General features: G+C 57.0%; 3 protein-coding genes across 3 annotated transcripts; 1 reads left to right on the top strand and 2 right to left on the bottom strand.

The window, feature by feature from the left end:
* Window positions 1–10,599: 10,599 nt before the first annotated feature.
* Window positions 10,600–13,751, bottom strand: B0H18DRAFT_1048320 (uncharacterized protein). Its single transcript, XM_048030876.1, has 2 exons — window positions 10,983–13,751; window positions 10,600–10,932 (listed from the first exon to the last, which is right to left on the bottom strand). The coding sequence occupies exons 1-2, from the start codon at window positions 13,482–13,484 to the stop codon at window positions 10,843–10,845; spliced, it is 2,592 nt and encodes an 863-aa protein (XP_047886043.1). The 5' UTR covers window positions 13,485–13,751; the 3' UTR covers window positions 10,600–10,842.
* Window positions 13,752–13,897: 146 nt separating this feature from the next.
* B0H18DRAFT_916300 (uncharacterized protein) lies at window positions 13,898–14,807 on the bottom strand. Its single transcript, XM_048041594.1, has 5 exons — window positions 14,745–14,807; window positions 14,519–14,673; window positions 14,354–14,399; window positions 14,265–14,305; window positions 13,898–14,190 (listed from the first exon to the last, which is right to left on the bottom strand). The coding sequence occupies exons 1-5, from the start codon at window positions 14,745–14,747 to the stop codon at window positions 14,067–14,069; spliced, it is 369 nt and encodes a 122-aa protein (XP_047886044.1). The 5' UTR covers window positions 14,748–14,807; the 3' UTR covers window positions 13,898–14,066.
* Window positions 14,808–14,907: 100 nt separating this feature from the next.
* Window positions 14,908–17,681, top strand: B0H18DRAFT_1216361 (KRI1-like family C-terminal-domain-containing protein). The gene is made up of 8 exons (XM_048036666.1): window positions 14,908–15,101; window positions 15,153–15,347; window positions 15,402–15,457; window positions 15,515–15,945; window positions 15,999–16,271; window positions 16,333–16,556; window positions 16,616–16,998; window positions 17,053–17,681. Exons 1-8 carry the CDS (start codon window positions 14,996–14,998, stop codon window positions 17,593–17,595), a joined length of 2,211 nt encoding a protein of 736 aa, XP_047886045.1. The 5' UTR covers window positions 14,908–14,995; the 3' UTR covers window positions 17,596–17,681.
* Window positions 17,682–18,167: the final 486 nt, after the last annotated feature.

Here is an 18,167-nt window from a genome sequence, read left to right on the forward strand (position 1 = left end):
TATCTCATCAACGCAAGTCAGGAGCTCGAGTGCGACAGCGTGCCTAGACCTGTCGACTGGGACGCATATTATTGGGCTCCAGTCCCCAGCAAACACGTATATCCCCTCCCCCGATCACTCTCAAGACGTATACCCCTCGATGTCTTTTACAACGTCTTCCCTCACCTCGATACGGAGACGGAGCGTTCGTCGGTCGCGCTCGTCTGCCGGGAGTGGTATCGGTGCTCAGGCCACATCCGCTATCCGGACCTGTGCATTCGCGACCGGGAAGGTCTCATGATTCTACGCGATCTGTGCCTCAATCGCGATGCGCGGGTAAGGCAGAGGCTCAGTCGCACCACCACACTCCGGATCCACCAGCGCTATGGCGACGTGCGCTTCTGCGATAGCGTACCTTTGGTCTTGGGTGCTTGTATGCCGGACGTGCGCAATCTCGTCTTCGAGGGATGCATACGTCCGTCAATGCACCTGACCTTCACCAGAGGTCTGCGCCTGTTCAGAAATCTCCGAAGCCTGGAGATTGTCGACTTCGTCTTGGCGAACTTCGGCGAACTTCGCCGCATCATCCTCGCATCCCCGCAGCTGGACACCCTGGTTCTGCGTGACGGAAAATACGCACTGCCAGTGCGCCCTCAGGCTTCGGCTCTGTCGTTAGCTCCTTCTGAGCGGCCCCAAACTCACGTATCCGTCCCACATCTGCAGCGGCTCGAGCTATGTCACTTGGATATCGGGCTACTTGCCGCTCTGGTCGATTGATTCGTCACGGTACACCCGCCGTGTTGCCAGCACGTAACAGACCTGACCGTCACCGAGGTCACCGGTCAAGGCGCCCATTTGTTGACCCGACTTCTGCAAGTGATTGGCCCCTCGTTGGAGCACATATCTCTGGCTGGTATGCCAGGACGAAGTACGTCATCGCTTTCAACAGTACCTTTGCCCTCTAAAAGTGTGTTGATAGTGTGCGACGTTGGGTATGCATCTGCACTGAGTTTAGCGTGGAATCCGTCCGTGCGGCGACTCGACGTCCACGTTGAACAGGAAGCCAGTGAGTCGTTCAAGCAGTTCGTTTCTGCCAGTGGACACCGGGCGGACTTCTTCGAATTTCTCGAGACCTGGTCGCCCATTCTTCAAACGGTCCCGAGAACTGCATGGCGGGCGTTTCAGCTCACTTTCATCCGCATGGGATGGGATGTTCTCACCAGCAGCTACTCAAAGCCAATCAGCAGAACCCTGTCCTCGGATGATCTCGATCGCCAACCTAAGGACCACGAAGTACGCATCTGTGGTTTCGCCGATACCTGTCGCTACGTTGTTACGGACTTCGCGAGCTATGCTTCCTGGTAAATCCCGTTTATAGTCGTTTGAGGGCGAAGCCCTATGTAGACTCTATCTAGATACTATGTACATGCCTACAAGATTAAAGCGATGATGGTGTCCTGCTGTGCATTGGCTCGGTGCGCCTCCGTACTACGTAGAGGCGATTCCGCCGGGGCAATATCGTAGGGACTATATGGTATGTACAGTTGGAGTCTATGTGGAACGAAACATGGGTATTATTTAGGGTTCGATGCAGTGATGCGTGCGGCGTTACTGTCCCTTGCTCGTTGAAGAACAAGTCACGCTCTCCTACTAGGTCGAAAACGTTGACCCCCTGTCTGCACTTATGCAACCTTGTCGCAGCCTTTACATCCCGTTGTATTTGCGACAGAAGGTGTCGGCACACGCTGTCGTATATGGTCAACATCATAGACTACTTCAAGCGACACTCCAAGTCTTGGAGATCGAGAAGGCATGCGTACCGGGGCCCGGGACAAGCCCGGGATGTCGATGAGGCCTGAGGCTGGATCCGAACCTCGGCTATATCCTTTGTACTGAAGGCCACGTTCGACGTGAGGACGTTCTCGCGCCGGCATGTCTCCTATTAGCAGTCCCCTGCGTCGATCGCTCTGCCTCTCTATGACGGGTAGACTGAGAAAGTGGTTAGGGTTCTCAGGAGGTGCGTGCGCGATCGACGCAACGTTGCAACGACGATCTCCGCTAGTACGTCCGCGGCAACTCGTGCGCCCATGTTTCACCTCGATCTAACTTCTTCACCTCCGAGCCACCCGAGCTAGGAATGGGTGGAAGGTGTCCCTGTGTCTTGCATCCTATTTGCGTGCACCCCGTCCGACGTTGCTGTGATTCATCACAATCGTGTCCAGCAAAAAGCGTCGTACATGCTGTGCGCCTGTCGCGTCCGGTTGTACGTACATCCGGTATCATCACAGTCTCGGGCAGGCCTCTCCGGGAAGCGGAGTTCACGCAGAATGAGGTGCTGTCGGTGTTACAGGATTCCGCAGGGAGTGGTGAGATTGATATTATGTTGTCATACCTGTGCCGCGTTCGCTGATCCGCTGTGCTTCGCAGAATGTCGCCTGTCTAGCTGTTGACGTCAGAGATATATCTGAGCGTGCAAACCTACCGCGTCGCTCTGATAGGAACTCGAACAGCGGACCCACACTGGCACAGCACTGGCAGCTGCGCATCGACCCAAAACGGGTAGTGTGCACGTGGATGCTGTGGTTGGTGGGTCCCGAGACCGTGTGTGAGGCCTTGAGGGGCGAATTAATCTGACTCTGATAGACTCTGACGGGCGAATGCCCGGCAGCTCGTGCGCCACTCCATCAAACGCGATGTCATTCGCGTTGTCTACAAATAATGTCAGCAGCTGTCAGCAGCCGACCAGATGCGCACCTCGCCTGCCGAGCCCAATATTGCCCTGCGCACGCAGTGGCAGTGCGCGCGATAACCTCCGACTCGTACTTCTACATCGCACACGGAGCCTTGCTTCGCCCCGTTTCTTGCCCTCCCGATCTCCCATTATTCGCGATATCTCCCCCGTAGACGAACCGCCGGACTGAACAGCTTGATTTCGCGAAACCCGACCACTACCATGCCTCCGAAGTTGCCTGAATGCTGGGGTCATCGAGGGGTGCGCACCTGTCCCCGCCTGTCCATCACCGCAACAACACTCACCTCCTCGCCGTTCTCAGGCCTCTGTGTCCTTCCCCGAGAACACCCTCGCGAGTTTCGAACGCGCCATCAGGGATGGTGCGGATGGGATCGAGACCGGTGCGTGCCTATATGCGCGAACACCACAGCAAACGCGCTGACTCGGACCGACCGCACTGGCAGACGTGCACATCTCGCAGGACGACGTCGTGATCATGTTCCACGACCCCAGTGCGTCCTCCTCCTCCACATACACGCGACTCGACGCTTACGCCCGCACCAGCGCTCCAGCGGACGACCAACGGCTTCGGTGCGTCTGCACTCGTGATGACGACGAGTGCGCCCGGCGGCTGCAGGCCGGGAGTGCTCACGTCCGTGACCCGCTGCAGGGCGCATCAAGGACCACAAGTGGTACGGCCCTAACGGCATGCAGCACCTGCGCACGAAGAAACAGCCCCCGCAGCCGATCCCCACCTTCGACGAGACGATCGCGCTCTTCATGCGGGTCAGCCCCCTCCCCTTCACTCCTCCCCTCACCGCACGCTGACCCACCGCCCCGCCGCGCCAGCCCGAGAACCAGCACGCGAAGCTGCACATCGACATCAAGCCGTCGAACTCGCTCGCGAAGATCTTCGCGCTGATGGCGCGCGCGCTCCGCGCGTACGACGCCTGGGAGACCGCGCTCGCGCCGCGCATCCTCCTCGGCGTGTGGCACACGGGCTACGTGCGCCCCGCGATCGACGTCCTCCCCCGCTGCGGCCGCGCGCACATCGGGTTCAACGTCGTGCTCGCGCGGCGCTGGTTCTGGGAGAGCTGTGACGTGATGAGTCTGCACTTTGGGCAGTGGGTCACGAGGGCGGGCCAGAGGTGAGTGATTGTGTTCGCGTGTGGATGAGGTGTGTGTGGGAGTGGCGGGAGGGCTTGTGTGTGGATTGGACGTGCTTGCTGTGCGTCGAGGACGCCCGACATCACGTATCTTTCTTGATTTCGTTGGCTGAGCACGTCTCCGGCGCGACTCGGACGCGATCCTCGCTTCACAGCGTGAGGCTGACCTGCTCAGACGGGCTATATGCGGGGAGTTCATGGTGATCTCCGCGGAAGGCAGTCACCTAAAGCCGTGCAGAGCGTGCACGCGCATGCCTGAGTATTATCCTGAGACTGTACTCTCTGTGCCGCATCGTCTTGAGCAACGACTGGTACTGTATGAGCCAGGAAGTGGTGCGGAAACACCACCCGCGCTGCCGCCGTGCTCTTCACATGTCCGCGTCGCGACTGCAGTGATCACGCTTAGCGCGTCCATGTACATGCACCCCTCCACAATCCTCTGACCACGCATACACCCATCCGATTCCGACCTCCTCGCTTTCCTTGCCTCGGAGGACATATCGGAGGTGACTGACGAGCATACACGAACACAGCTTCCTCAAGGAGTGCAAGGCCGCGGGGAAGACGACGATGGTGTGGACGGTGAACGACCCGCTCGAGATGGCCGAGGTGAGTCTGGCTGGCTGATCTTTCTCTTTCTCTCTCTTGTTCTTGGGAGGGGAGGTCCTGGGGCGATGTGCGGCGCGACGGAAAGGCGCATATAGCCTGGGTCGTGGCTCGTCATTGAGTGGTAAAGCATCGCCGTTTCTGAGGCGCATGTGGATCCAGCAGGCGATCGTGAGGATTTGTGCAGACGAGGTGACTGACGATGTACTGCCTTGGACGACGCCAGGTAATGGTGGACATGGTCACGCTTTTGGGAGGCCCCTCTGTTTTCTGAGACCACAATATAGCTCTACCCTACACGTACTAACATCCTTCACTTTCAGGCAATCCGGTGGGGAATCGACGTGATCATGACCGACGTCCCGCACGTCCTGCACGAGCTCCGCCGCGACCTCCAAGGTACGTCTCGTTCACCACCGCTCCCCGCACCATCGACACGACCAATAACCTCTCGCCTCCCAGCGGACTACGACAAGACCCTCGCGCGCTACCCGCGCACGTTCCTCTGGATGCGCTACCGCTACTACTGGCCCGTGACGCTCTTCTGGGCGACGTTCGTACGCGTCATGCTCCAGGTCGCGTTCGGCCGCCTCGCGAAGGTCCCGATCCCCGCGGGCGCGCCGCAGGCTGCGCGCCGGGTGCTGGACGTCGTCGACGAGGTCGGTGGGGATGGCGAGGCTCCGGAGGGTAAGACGGCGAATGGACATGTGCAGGATGGCGAGGCGGTGGAGAGTGTGGATGGAGATGTGGCGCGGAAGGCCGTCGCGGATGGTGACTATCCCAGTCGCGGTGTGAATGGTGTGCCTGTGGTAAGCGTGCAGGCTTAGAGGATCACGACGTCTCTCCGGTCCAGTCTTCGGATTGTCGGTATGATATGCACACCCAACGCTGGTCTCGGAACCGATAGTATGATAGAATGTATGCAGGGTGACTACATGTTAGACAGAACAGGCATGGCACTACTCCCGTTCTCGATATACAATGTACATAGCGAAGTCCGGGCTCGGGCGCGTCAGGCCCGGAAACAGAGACCCCTGCGCTCTGTGATGGACGATCTCCCTCAATACTCGCCGCCCTGTCAGGTCTTCCCAACCCACTCCTGGGATATCCGAGCCTTCGAACGGGAAGATGGCCTCCGCGTCCGGGTCAGGGTCGATGTTGGTGTATGGATGGAATATAGGTCGCCCGGCGTCAACCCGGCGTCGCCTTCTTTTCCGGCAAGCTCATCCAGCAGTGCGGGATCTACGTGGCGGTGTATAAGGCGACGAAACTCGGCCATCCGCATATGCTTCTCCCACTGAGGAAACATTTCAAGTAGGCGCGATGCCTCCTGAAATAACGATTCGCCGGGCCGGCCCGGCGCCTGTGACCGCAGGTAGTGGGTAGGTCTTACCTGAACGTTGCGACCACCCTCATATGAGAGGTACGTTTCCACTCTCAAGAACCCCATAAAAGCTTGCTTTCGGAGGGCGACATTTCTTCAGGCATACGTGGATATGGCCCATCATCATGACACCCAGTGCGTAGACACGTCGCAAGTCGAGGCCACGTCAGTAGTTGCGTATACAATGATAAAACTGACCATGACACTAACTGAGTGGTTCATATGCAGCAGATACATTCCAATTGTGCCTCAGGCGGATTGCTGGTACAATATGCCTAGCCAGATGGAAAGCTCGAGTGTTGATCCTCGCCTGTGAGTATTGATTCCGCATGCTGGTACGAGGTCTCTCACTATATATATATCAATCGTAGGGAAAATTCTCACTTGATTGTGTTCTGCTGCTTTCAGTGCGATGACAACGCAGAACCGTGTAAAACGAGAATCATAGGTGCCAATCGTCTCGAACTCAAGAACGGTTTTGACGAGCACCTTGGATGTAGGAGCACCTTGGATGTCACCGTTGGCACGATATTTCTGAGAGGACGGAAGAAAACACGTATCTGACTGTCCCTGGGTGAAGACGGACGGCAATGTATATAGGGAGTCGCTCGAGGTACACTCAGAATCGCGGCCATGCAACACACTGGTGCGAGATATCTGGAAACGGATAGACGACCTCACGTTGTACAGCTGTTCTTGCCGGGGCGGCGGCAGCAGCAGTAACGGATCCGGCCTTGCCGGCCATGACTATGCGACTGACAAACGGCATTACCATAAACTTCCGGTGAGTTGCCACTGGAACAGTATGCAATGATTTCTGACATACTGCTCAATAATCGCAGCGAACACCTAGTCATCGAATCGGATGTTGCGAAAAACAAAGGCAGGCCGCGTCTCAGATCTGAGAGCATCGTATCATGGCACTGGGCCGACTCAGGCTGATGCTATCTGTTGTCTTCGTATATTGTACTGTAGTAGCCGCTATGTGTCTATTATCCGATGAGCATCGTACTTCTAGGGCCTAGGTAATGCACACGGCAAATCACAGGCCATGTAAGACATTTCGCATTCAATTCCAGAGAGCGGGCGCAATCCAAGCTTGTAACGCCATATCAGAGGGGACTCGGATGCATACGTACCATGGCAGTGTCCGCTCGCTGCTTGTGCAGGCATATTAAGGCTCTACATGAACATTCGCGTTGTACCGTGTAGCATGGAGAAATACGGTCTGCGTGCTCTGCGTCGGCTGTGATTGCAGCCAGCGCACGAGCTGTTAACTCGAAGAGCCGGGTCCTCTGTAGTTTAGGCTTCAAGCGTGATTTTATGCTGCTGAGTCCAGTGAATGGGCGGCCGGCGTGCGCGTATTATCTAGCATAGGATCCTGCAACAAATGCGCCGCAGCGGCGTTGACAGTCGATCTCACCGAGACCAAGACATGCCATAAATTATCGCGGCACCCATGAACTGAATCCTCCAACTCAGTTGTCCCCAGCGGCACAGTGCCTCCTGCGAGACGTAGTAAGTCTGACTCTGACGGTGAAGACACGCCTCGCCAGTCTAGACGTGGTCATCCACAAGCGGAATGATTTCAGGCTAATAACGCCATGTAAGTCGCCCTCCAAGGAATCCGAATACTTTACGTGAATGATCAGGTCAACATGTACCCATAATGAACGAAGTGATGTTTTGATTTCGAGAAAGAAATCTAAAGATCAGATCGAAGTGAAGAAGCGCCATGCCTTGGCATGGACCTCGTGGCGCAATCGGTGGCTACGAGTTCAAGTTGTTACGTACTACGAGGACGTCGACTGTGAATGGACTTCAGCTCTTCCTCCGGAGTCCGAGTCCGCGGACCGCCAACCTGCCCCACATCCACCCATTCAATTGCAGTACACACACCCTCTGACGAACACTTCAGCCCACTACTATTTCCGCCTAAGCCTTGAAGTTCAAGCCATCGAGCTTCAGGGCGTGCCGTGTATTAGACTCGAATCCGTGCAGATCGGTATTCAGGCTGTCCACCTTCTCGCTCGGTGATTTCCACTACCACTTAGCAACATGGTCACGGTGTTGACGCTACCATGCTAGTGGGACAGTGGAAAAATCTTCGAATGTGGCATTTACGACGAGCGCACTGGCCTATCGACCTCCGAAGCCACTACCATCTTGGACGAGAGATCGTATATGGTAGGGCGCCGTTGAGGAGGGAGGAGTAGCACAGAATGCCGCGCGCAAGTCACGGAGGCCGTCGGACGCCATCCCGGCCAATGCCAGTGGGTGCACCGTGTCCGCGCCGAACTTCCCAATACTGTAATGATTCCAGAGATATCATAAAACAGGTCACTTGTACGAGAAAGAAGTGCACTATACTCAAGCCTCTGAACGGATGCTCGGAACTACAAAGACTAGTATTCTCTCAGTACATATCCATGGTGGCTTGTATATCGTTAACGCCTAATATGATTGAGATCATGGACGTATCGCGTGAACCTCGATCCATACCTCAGTGGAAAATGGCATAGATGATACGCCGTGGCCAGAAGGAAATTGCGCACTCGGTCTGTTCGGCGCTAGAAACCACCTAGAATGGCGTCTCCTCTGCGAATCACTCTCACATTCGCAAATCTGAAGTCGCGAGCAATGGTATCTTGTAACCGACTCGTAGCCCACCCCGATACCGGAAAACCATATCCGTTGCCCACTAAGGTGTGGACAACCACCGTCAGTCATCCTGAACGCGCAGGCTTTCCCCCGGTCAAACGCTGCTATGGATGTATGCCGGCCTCCTGTCCACTGTCATCTGACATACATTCTGGGCATGATAGACTGAAGGAACACACCTGATACGTTTCTGCACGACACAGTGGAACTCGTTTTAGTTCAAGGGAGAGATCAGGACCTCGATAACACATGGCGGCCACAAGGGTGTGCCGATTCTGCTGGACAATGTGATCTCCAAAATTCAATACACGGGCAGAATGGTGGGAGAACACCTATGGGGTGGACTTAATCCAACTCTGGCCTCCATGGTGGCCCACTGCCGACGGGTTAAGAACCAGCCAGAGCGAGACGGACTGTAGTGCAAGAGCTGATGTCTTGTACATTCAATGACTCCGCGCTGGCGCCGGCTGCGTAAGTCATGAAGCATTCTCTTGCATCCACTCCACACTAAATTGCAAGGACCTTCGTAGCAAAAAAATCTGCCCTGGTGCGGTAGCCAATTACATGGAACACCTGAAAAACAGGCCCCAAAATGCCGATACGTACCTGTGAGATGGGATTGTTGCAGCAGTCGCATGCCATCTTGCTGACTACCACGCAGGGATTTGCCTGCTCCGGTAACAGACAACAACGATGTACTAGAAGAAGACGAGGGTGTAGATGAGTAAGTGAGAGGCAGATGCATCATGACGACTGCTCACCGATCACACTTAGTGAATATACGGGTCCGGATGCCGACAGAAACAATGGCGGGGGTCCTACGGACCAATCGTCGAACATTGAACAGTTGCGTATATGCCAACTCGAGGTCATGACCGACGGGACACTAGGACAGTGCGGCGTCGAGATCTGTGGTAACAACCAAAATCAAATAACACGGGCACTCGAGGTACACATCGATGAATGTCACCCCCTTGCTTCCGTGAAGAGGATGGCGTAGCCGTTTGCAACTGTCGGTGGATGCATGACGACGGCACAATTTGCAGGCAGTCGCTCAAACGACATTCGGAACATCGGCCATCTTATGCCCTCGCCCAGCATATCGGAAAGAGGACTGACCATTTCGCACTATACCGTTGTGCTTGTGAACGGAGCGATTGCGGTTGTAAGGGAACGTTCGCCTCTGCCGACGCCCTGAACAGGCACTATGCAAAGATCGAGTGAGCATCATCCGCTTGACCCTGTCTCCGGCAATTACTGACGCATTGATGAGCTACAGTGAACGCCTCAACCTCGGCTGAATGCAGCTGAGATCGTACCACGGCCTAGAGGTACACGACCGTTGGCGCTGGACGCAGGTTCTCCCCATCGTCTTGTCTGACGTAGCTTCACCACGACATCTACCGCCCAAGTGTTCAGTTACGTCTTGCAATGCTCTGTATGATCGTTCTCACCTCGCTATGCTCTTCCGTAAAAGCGCTTGCGGTTCGCTATCGACTCATATTCTGCTATCATGTTATTGCTTTGCTCTCGCTCTTTCGCTTTGTTGTAATATATTATCTTGTGTTGTGGCTTTATATGAAATACTGTACCCAACCTCGTCACCTACCTACTCGCTGGCGGGCCACAAAAGTGCCATCGTCACCGCTATTTGCATGTGCCTCCCACTGATCATTACCCACGACGAGTACGCGTCGAGTAAGATGCTTCTATACCGTCAGACGAGGCCAACGGTAATGTACGGGGACTTGCCTACGTCAGGCTCCAGCTTGCACCGGGTCCATCCAGTCAACTTCCACGTGCCTCGCGCCTGCGTGTCAATAGTGGCGGCCGGACCAGTATGCACCCACCTCTGCTGAGTTTCGATTGAATTGTTCATCATTGTCAACGACGACAGGCATACGCATGACAACACTGCGCATCTGGATCATGCTCAGCGTATAAGTACACATGCCCCGCAGTGATACACTAAGTAACTCACATACTGATTGTGGCACTGCCTATCTCCATCACGAGCGGGGCTCGTGGGGCTGACCTCGAGATAGTCGGCAATGCAAAGACTGCGTGTATCAAGCTTTCAGCAATGCGACAACACACGTAAGGAAATACTCATGGTCATTATGCAATCAGAAGTAGTCAGGGTACGATACACATCTTCTACTTGTACAACTCGTATATCGGGCTACAACCAAGGCCCATCGTCCCATCGTCCTGCATAGAGAAAAATCAGGACAACAGACGCGCCACCATAAGGAAACGAATGCACATGAAAACCATAATCAATCGATAGACCCGGACCGCATGTGTCATAGAAGTCATATCACATAGACGTCCTCCTTCTCCAGGCTGTACTCCTCGAGCTTCCGGAAGTACTCGATCCGCGCCTGACGTGATCGGGCACGCTCCTAGAAGCAGCATCAGTACGAATGCCGCCGCAGGGATCACTCATACGCACCTCGTCCTCCTCAATATCGATCTCCTCGTCCTCGTCCCTAGCGCGTTTCTTGCCCTTGCTATCCGGCTTGCTCGCGGGCTTCTGTGAGCGAGACCGCGTTACACGGGTGCTGCTCGACGGCGGACGGCTGCTCGTGGATATGCCCCTCCCGCGGGCTCTTCCTCTTCCCCTAGAAGCGCCTCGTCCTCTCGCAACCCCACCGCGACTGGCACTGCTCCTGGCTTTCGCTTCTTCTTCCTCATCCTCACTCTCCGACCCGCTCTCCTCGCTCGGAACGTCCTCAGCGTGTGCCTTCGCCCCTCCACGTCCACGTCCACGACCCCTACCAGTCGCTCCGCGCGCGCGTCCACGACCCCTTCCTCTCCCGCGTCCACGCGCACGCTTCGCGGGAGGCTCAGAGCTCTCAGACTCGTCGTCGGACGCAGGCTTCGCGCGTTTCGGGGGTCTCCTAGGGAGGAGCCTCTCAAGATTCTTCGCCGCCTTCGCCGGATCCTCGCCTTCCTCATTCTGCCCACGCCCGCGCTTCCTCGTCGCGGGCTTCTTCAGCTTGGGGACCGACTCCTCGCGCTCGCTCCCCTGGGCCTCCTCTTCACCCTGCTCCTTACCCTCGTCCTCGACATCGACCATCTTGTCTTCCGCATCGACGCCTCTCCGAAGTCTGAACGTCGCAGGCACGGAGCTCGTCAGGTCCAGCAACTCCGCGGGGCCCATGCTCCGGCTCGGCGTGTCCTCGCCCACCTCCGACTCCGAGCTCTCGCCCTCAAAGTGCGGCGTCGGCAGAGGGCTCCGCTTGCGCGTACTCTTCGGTTTGCGCGGCGTGCGCGTCGGGTCGACCTCTGGCGAGCCAGGGGCGGACGCAGACTCGCTTTGCGCGCCCGGATCCGGGAGGGCAGGCTCGGGGGGGTCGGGAGCAAGGGGAAGGGGACGAGGGGCGGCATTCTCCTTGTCCTCTTCTTCGTCTTCGTACACCTCGTGCTCGTACACCTCATCGGGGTCGGCGTACGAGAGCACGTCGGAGCCGTTGTCATACGCGGGCTGGACGACGGGGTCGCTCTCGCCCGGCCCAGGGTCGGGCAGCTCTGGTGCAGGGGTGTCGCGCTCCAAGCGAGGGCTGTCCAACGCGAGGAACCTGTGGTCGCCGGAGTTCGAGTCCGCCTCGGAGCCACCATCGGGCGTGGGCAGCTGGAGCGGCACCGTGGACGGCCCGGGAGTGGGCTCGGGCGAGGGGGAGGGCGTGCGACGCGAAACGACGAGCGTACCGAGGGGCGCGCGGCGCGGCGCGGGAGCCTTACTCATGTCTCGCCGGAGGGCCTTGAGCTTGCGCTCCGCCGCGATGAACCCGAACAGGTCGTCCTCTGAGCTCCTGCTCCGTTGCTTCTGCAGGGGCACCGCGCCAACGCTGGAGTCAGTAGCGACGCCCATGCCGATTTCTGCGCCTATACCCATACCCATGTTCTCCTTGTCCTCGGGCTCAAGCGGCTCGTCATCTTCCAGCTCGGCCATGAGGTCCTCACGCACCGCGAACGGAATGGGGCCACGCGAGCCAAGGGGTGAGGGCGGAGGCGGCGAGCTCGGCGGGAGGGATTCCTCCCTGGCGCGCTGTTTCCCCTTTGCTTTCGAGCTCCCCGCGACCGGCATCTGTGGCTCCGGCGCACGCACAGGCATCTTGTTCAGCGGGAGCCGAGGTCTCCGCTTACGAAGCGGGGCAGGCGTGCTCTGCGCCGGGAGCGGTCCGAGTCCGGATTTGATGGGCGTAGGGCTTGCGAGGACACCATCGTCCTCGTTGGCGGGGCGGAGGAGCGTCTTGACATGCCTCGGCTTCGGAGTCGGCGGCACGAAGGATGGCGTGCGGTGTTCGAACCCGAAGACCGGCGGCGGCGGGAGCACAAACCCGCCGGAGGGGCGGGATGAGCTCGAAAGACGGACGTGTTTCGTGGGGAGAGGGCTGGGGGCGGAGTCCGCGAGCGGGCGAAACGTCGGCGGAGCGATGGGGCGGCGGTTGGTGAGGGGCCGTGTCGCTGTCTTAACGGGGGACGGGCTTGGTCCAGCGGAAGAATCTGAGCTCGCCCCATATGCGAGGGGCTCCCGCTCTGAGCCCGCGCGCACAGGTAGCATAGCCGCAGAGAGAATGTCAGAGTGGCGCACGGCGTCCGACCGCATGTCGTACGAGTAGCGAGGCATGTCGGACGGTTGTGCTCCTGGCCTCCGGATACGCGCTGGCGTCGGTGTTGGAGGCGCGCTCACCTCAGAACCAGTCTCCTCCAAGGGCTCTGGTGGCGGTTGTGGGACTCTGCGAACATGGTGTGGATGCGGGGAAGGGGGGACAGAACGCAGGTTGCCATTCTCATCGGAGACGACTGGGACAACTTCAGGAGCAATGGGGAGCGCGCCAAGAGGCTTTCGGGGTTCGCTGAAGAGGGCCTTCGACGCGTTCGAGTGGTGAGACTGGGGCGTGTTCCCCGGCGTCTTGTCCTGCAACGCAGGGCGCCGGCGGGTGCGCATGGGTCTGGTACGGTACGACTCTGTTGATGGCTGATAGGTCAAAGCGCATACACACACCTTGAAGGATCCCTTTCAAGACCAACAAACGCGAATTCCCAAGCGTTCTAGCGATGTAAATGCTTTGCACTGCGGTCGCTCAGCAGAGATGAACGCTTGATATGTCGCGTCTGTTTGACGTGGTTTGAAACAATATGATAGAGCAAGAATTGAATAACCAAGCAGTCACAGAGACATGGGAGTCAAAGACAAAGGAGGGGAACGAGTGGCAGGAGGGGGCGAACCTTGGGCGCCCGCCATTCGATCGTGTTCGCTGTCACGTGTCACGCCTTAGGCTGTATTGTTCTTGTCACGCCGTGACAAGGGCTTCGCTTGCCAGTAAGTAGCTGAGGTCAAGCTGAGGCCGCTCCGAAACCTTTGGGACAACATTGGAATGTCATCACGAGAGCTGCAGTACCAAGACTAGATCCCAGAAAACATACAATATATTACAATGCATCCAATAGTACTGGGTTTATGGGTGAGCATCAAGAAAACTGATCAGATACACATGCGAGTCTCCAGAGCCGCCTCTCCAAGTCCATGTCAATCTACATCCTGCGGTCGAGCCACCGTTGGATCCGTAAAGCTATTATTGCATTTTGTGCAGACGAAGAAGAGGATCATCCGTGTCTCCTTTCGCTTGGACTGGTCCTGGAAGTAGACAGCGCTAAAGGAGCAGACCGCTAAGTGTCAGCGCAGCGCGAGGGAACGTCTCGAAGTGGCGAAATCGAGGTAACGTACTCATCGTTCCCACATTGGGGGCATTGCATATCGGCATGCGCCTAGGAAGTTGTGAGGCAAAAGTGCAGAGCGGAACCGGGCGAGCGTACCAGTGTAGTATCGTTCATGAGGTCTCCTGTCACACCGATCTGCTCTCTGAGATGGGCAGGTAAGTACCTTAACCATCGAATGTAGCAAACGTCCAACAGAGATGGCCACATCGCAGAGAGCAATAGGGACATCCTTGGTGCACGCTCGCAGAGAACGGCACGTACTTTGTCACCGTCAGCAAGTCATTCCTGTATACACACTTGTTCTCGCCAACCTCGTCGTAGTTGCATATCCGGCACGCATATACCATGATGCGCCGTTGCGGATCAGCCTTGGGGTAGAGCAGGTTGTTGCATTCCGAGCAGAAGTGAAGCGAAGCCTAGTTCCCGAGCATAGCAAGGCGCGTCGATCGTTATCAAGTTCGGCCATGAATGTCAAATGTCTACTCACCATGGTGTCAAGCTCTCCGACACAGGAAGGTCTTGCGGCGGTACGGTACCTTCAGCACTACTGAGAGAAGAGCTGAACGCGGAGAGCTCTGTAAGCGCGCATACAATCTCGATCACGTGCTATCATATTCTCTCATCTTCCTCGTCCACAGATTTTGAGCTTTCGATCATCATCCTCGCGCGGACCGCTGAGGTCCAGCATATCCCGCCATCTACCCAACCTGACTCCCAAGTTCCAACTAACCAACCAACATGCTCTCAGAAGAGTCCGACACCGAATCCATCCATCGGCTCACCATCAATGAGCACTTCGCCAAAGCGTATGAGTACCGCAAGGAGCGCGAGGAGCTCGCGAAGCGTACGTCCGCCCGCGCCCCCACCCACTCAATCTAACTCAGCGTTAGTACAGTGAAGGAAAAGTACGGCTCGGACGTGGACGATGCCGACGTCGGTGGGGACGAGGACGACTCGGAGGAGGACGAGAGCGAGGACGAGGATGGGGAGGAGCTTACGCCGGCGGTGGACGCAGCGATCCTGAGGACGCTGGCGAGAATCAGGAAGAGAGACCCGGCGATTTATGAGAGCGGGAAGGATATCTTTGAAGGTGAGTCATGACAATGCTGCTCCATACATCATTCGTCTGACCGCTCGAGTGCAGAGGAGCGCCAGAAAACGAACGGCGCAGCGCCAGTAACGCGGGTACAAAGAGACAAGGCACGTCCCGCCTCGTGCACTAGTCCCCCGCCTCGTTATAGCTAACATACGTTCCAGTCGAAACCCTTGACCATGCGCCAACACGCCCTCGCCTCCGCCCTGAACCCCTCCTCTCGCTCTCCCTCCCCCGAACCGCTCACACACGTCGCCGAACAAGCTGCCCTCCGCAAAGAGACTATCTCTGCCTTCCACGGCGCCGTCTCTGGAGCAAAAGTAGAAGACGAAGATGATGACTTCCTCGTGCCGCGGGAGAAGACGAAAGACGAGGTCGAGAGGGAGGAGGAGGAGTACCGTGATTTTCTGCAGCGGGAAGTGGGCGATGACTTGAGGGAGATTGTCACGCTCGATGCGGGTGCTGCGACTAACGGTGCAGAAGGAGGTGAGGTCAAAGTAGAGGAGGGCAAGGAGAAGAAGAAGAAAAAGAAAAAGAAGGAGGATGCGAAGGGTCATAAGAACAAGGATGAAGAAGATCAGGAGTTCCTCATGAAGTGAGTTTTTGATCGTTTGTCCTCTCACGGCAAACTATCTCACATCTCACTAGTTACATCCTCAACCGCGGCTGGCTCGACCGCTCCGCGCGCCGGCTCCCGACCTACAAAGAGATCGTTGGCTCGAAGAAAGGCGCGAAGAACAAGGGGAAAGCCAGAGGTGACGGCTCCTCTAGATCTTCCGCTTCAGAGCATGAGCAAGACGTCAAGTCCGAAGACGACTTCAGTGCAGGGTCTGGCGGAGAGCCGCTTGACGAGGAAGAGGACGAGTTTGACGAGGTAGCAGATCGCTTCGAGAGCTCGTACAACTTCCGTTTCGAAGAGCCGTGCGTCTACTCCTTCATACACTCAACATATGCGCATGCGTTCACAATGCCTTCTTCTCAGAGGCGCAGATGCCATCCCTCGGTACCCACGAAACATCGACTCCCTCGTCCGGAGGCAAGACACTGGCCGGAAAGAAGCGCGCGAGAAGCGGAAGGCACGCAAGGAGGAGGAAATGCTCAAGAAGCGCGAGGAGGTGAAGCGATTGAAGTCGCTCAAGATGAAGGATCTACAGGCGCGGCTCGAGATGATCGGCAAAGAGGGCGGGAAGAGCCTCGCTAGCAAAGGTATACCTCCGTCTGATTGGTTCTTACCGCGGGATGCTGACGATTGGTTGACTTTTCAGCACTACAAGAGCTGGACTTGGAGGGAGACTGGGACCCCGATGCGCACGACCGACAAATGGCGGAACTCTACGAACGCGAGGCGGAGGCCGATGCGATCGTCGACGATGAGAAGCCGACGTGGGACGACATTGACATCACGAACATCGCGCCCCCAGATGACGACGAAGACGGCACTCAAGCGTCCTCGAGCAAGAAGAAGAAAAAGAAGAAAAAGAAGGACGAGGGTGTTGCAGATGAGGGCGGCGTGGACATCGACGAGATGGACGCGGCGGTTGACCGCGCGCCCGCGGACGAGGAAGAGTGGGACGGCACGGAAGAGACGCGCAAGCGTGTGCTGGAGAAGTACATGGACGAGCTCTACGGGCTCGAGTTCAACGACATGGTGCGCCGCCCTTCCAATTCCCGTCCTACACTCATTCTCACCCTCTCTCGGTAGGTCGGCGACATGCCTACACGTTTCAAGTATGCCCGTGTCGAGCCGCAGGCGTTCGGCCTCTCGCCCGTGGAGATCCTCACGGCGACCGACCCGGAGTTGAACCAGTTTATGGGCATCAAGAAATACGCGCCGTACCGCAAGGAGGGCAAGGGCAAGACCTGGGACGGCCAGCGCACCGCACGGCTTAAGGAACTCCGGGAGAAGCTGAAGGATCGCGGGGTCGAGCTCTCGGAGGGCGGCGCGGGGAGGGAGAGGGAGAGGGCGGAGAAGCCGAAGAAGAGGAAGGGGAAGAAGGAGCGTATGAAGGAGAAGGCGGCTGCTATTGGTGCAGGGGTGGGCGAGACGGATGGCGGTGAAGGGGATGTGTATGAAGGTGAGGACGTGGAGCACAGTGCGGGCAGGAAGGCGAAGCGGAGGAAGGTGGAGGAGAGGAGTAGCGAGGTGGGCGACGGGGCGGATGAACCAGAGAATGCTGATGGACAGGATGCGTCGACCAAGAAAAAGCGGAGGCGGCATAAAAAGTCACATCATGCAGCGGGGTAGATGGAGAGGCATAAGTTTGAATATTTTTTGTCTAGTGTTCGTTCACTTAGGCTATCTGCGACCATATCACCGCATGAATCAATCACTGCGTCTCAGTGAGTCTGTTCTCTACAACTGGTCAGCTCCACGGGCCCCGCTCGTCACATCGAGATTGGCAGTACCGCCACGAGCAGCATGTGAGTTATTCATTGTATCACTGCAGGGCATGCGTGTCCGCTGAGCATGATCCAGATAGCGGAGTATTGTCATGCGTGTGCGTGTCGTCGTTGACAGCAGTGAACCTTTTAATTGAGATACAGCAGAGGTGGGTGCATACTGGTCCGGGGACCACAACTGACACGCAGGCGCGAGGCACGTGGAATCTGAATGGATGGACCCGTTGCAAGCCTGAGGTAGGAAAGTCCCTGTACAATACCGCTGGCCTTGTCTGATGCGACGGTGAAAAATAGCCGTAACGATGTCATGTTTGTGGCTCCACAGCGATGTAGATATGTAAGGAGGTAAAGTACAGTGATTGAAAGCCATAACAAAGACTAATATATTACATCAAAGCCAAAGCGGAAGAGCAAGAG

This window comes from Fomitopsis serialis (assembly GCF_022376445.1).
Source record: "Fomitopsis serialis strain Sig1Antser10 chromosome Unknown B0H18scaffold_185, whole genome shotgun sequence".
Lineage (NCBI taxonomy): Eukaryota > Fungi > Basidiomycota > Agaricomycetes > Polyporales > Fomitopsidaceae > Fomitopsis > Fomitopsis serialis.

Excerpts from the sequence above, each read along its gene's own strand:
- B0H18DRAFT_1048320 (XM_048030876.1), bottom strand. The coding sequence starts at position 13,484 with ATGCGCACCCGCCGGCGCCCTGCGTTGCAGGACAAGACGCCGGGGAAC. Across the intron at positions 10,933-10,982 it reads TCGATATTGAGGAGGACGAG|GAGCGTGCCCGATCACGTCA; the intron begins GTGCGTATGAGT and ends TGCTGCTTCTAG.
- B0H18DRAFT_916300 (XM_048041594.1), bottom strand. Across the intron at positions 14,400-14,518 it reads GACTTGCTGACGGTGACAAA|AGAGCAGATCGGTGTGACAG; the intron begins GTACGTGCCGTT and ends TGCCCATCTCAG. Across the intron at positions 14,191-14,264 it reads CCCCAATGTGGGAACGATGA|CGCTGTCTACTTCCAGGACC; the intron begins GTACGTTACCTC and ends CTGCTCCTTTAG.
- B0H18DRAFT_1216361 (XM_048036666.1), top strand. The coding sequence starts at position 14,996 with ATGCTCTCAGAAGAGTCCGACACCGAATCCATCCATCGGCTCACCATC. Across the intron at positions 16,557-16,615 it reads GAAGAGCCTCGCTAGCAAAG|CACTACAAGAGCTGGACTTG; the intron begins GTATACCTCCGT and ends TTGACTTTTCAG. Across the intron at positions 16,999-17,052 it reads GGCTCGAGTTCAACGACATG|GTCGGCGACATGCCTACACG; the intron begins GTGCGCCGCCCT and ends CTCTCTCGGTAG.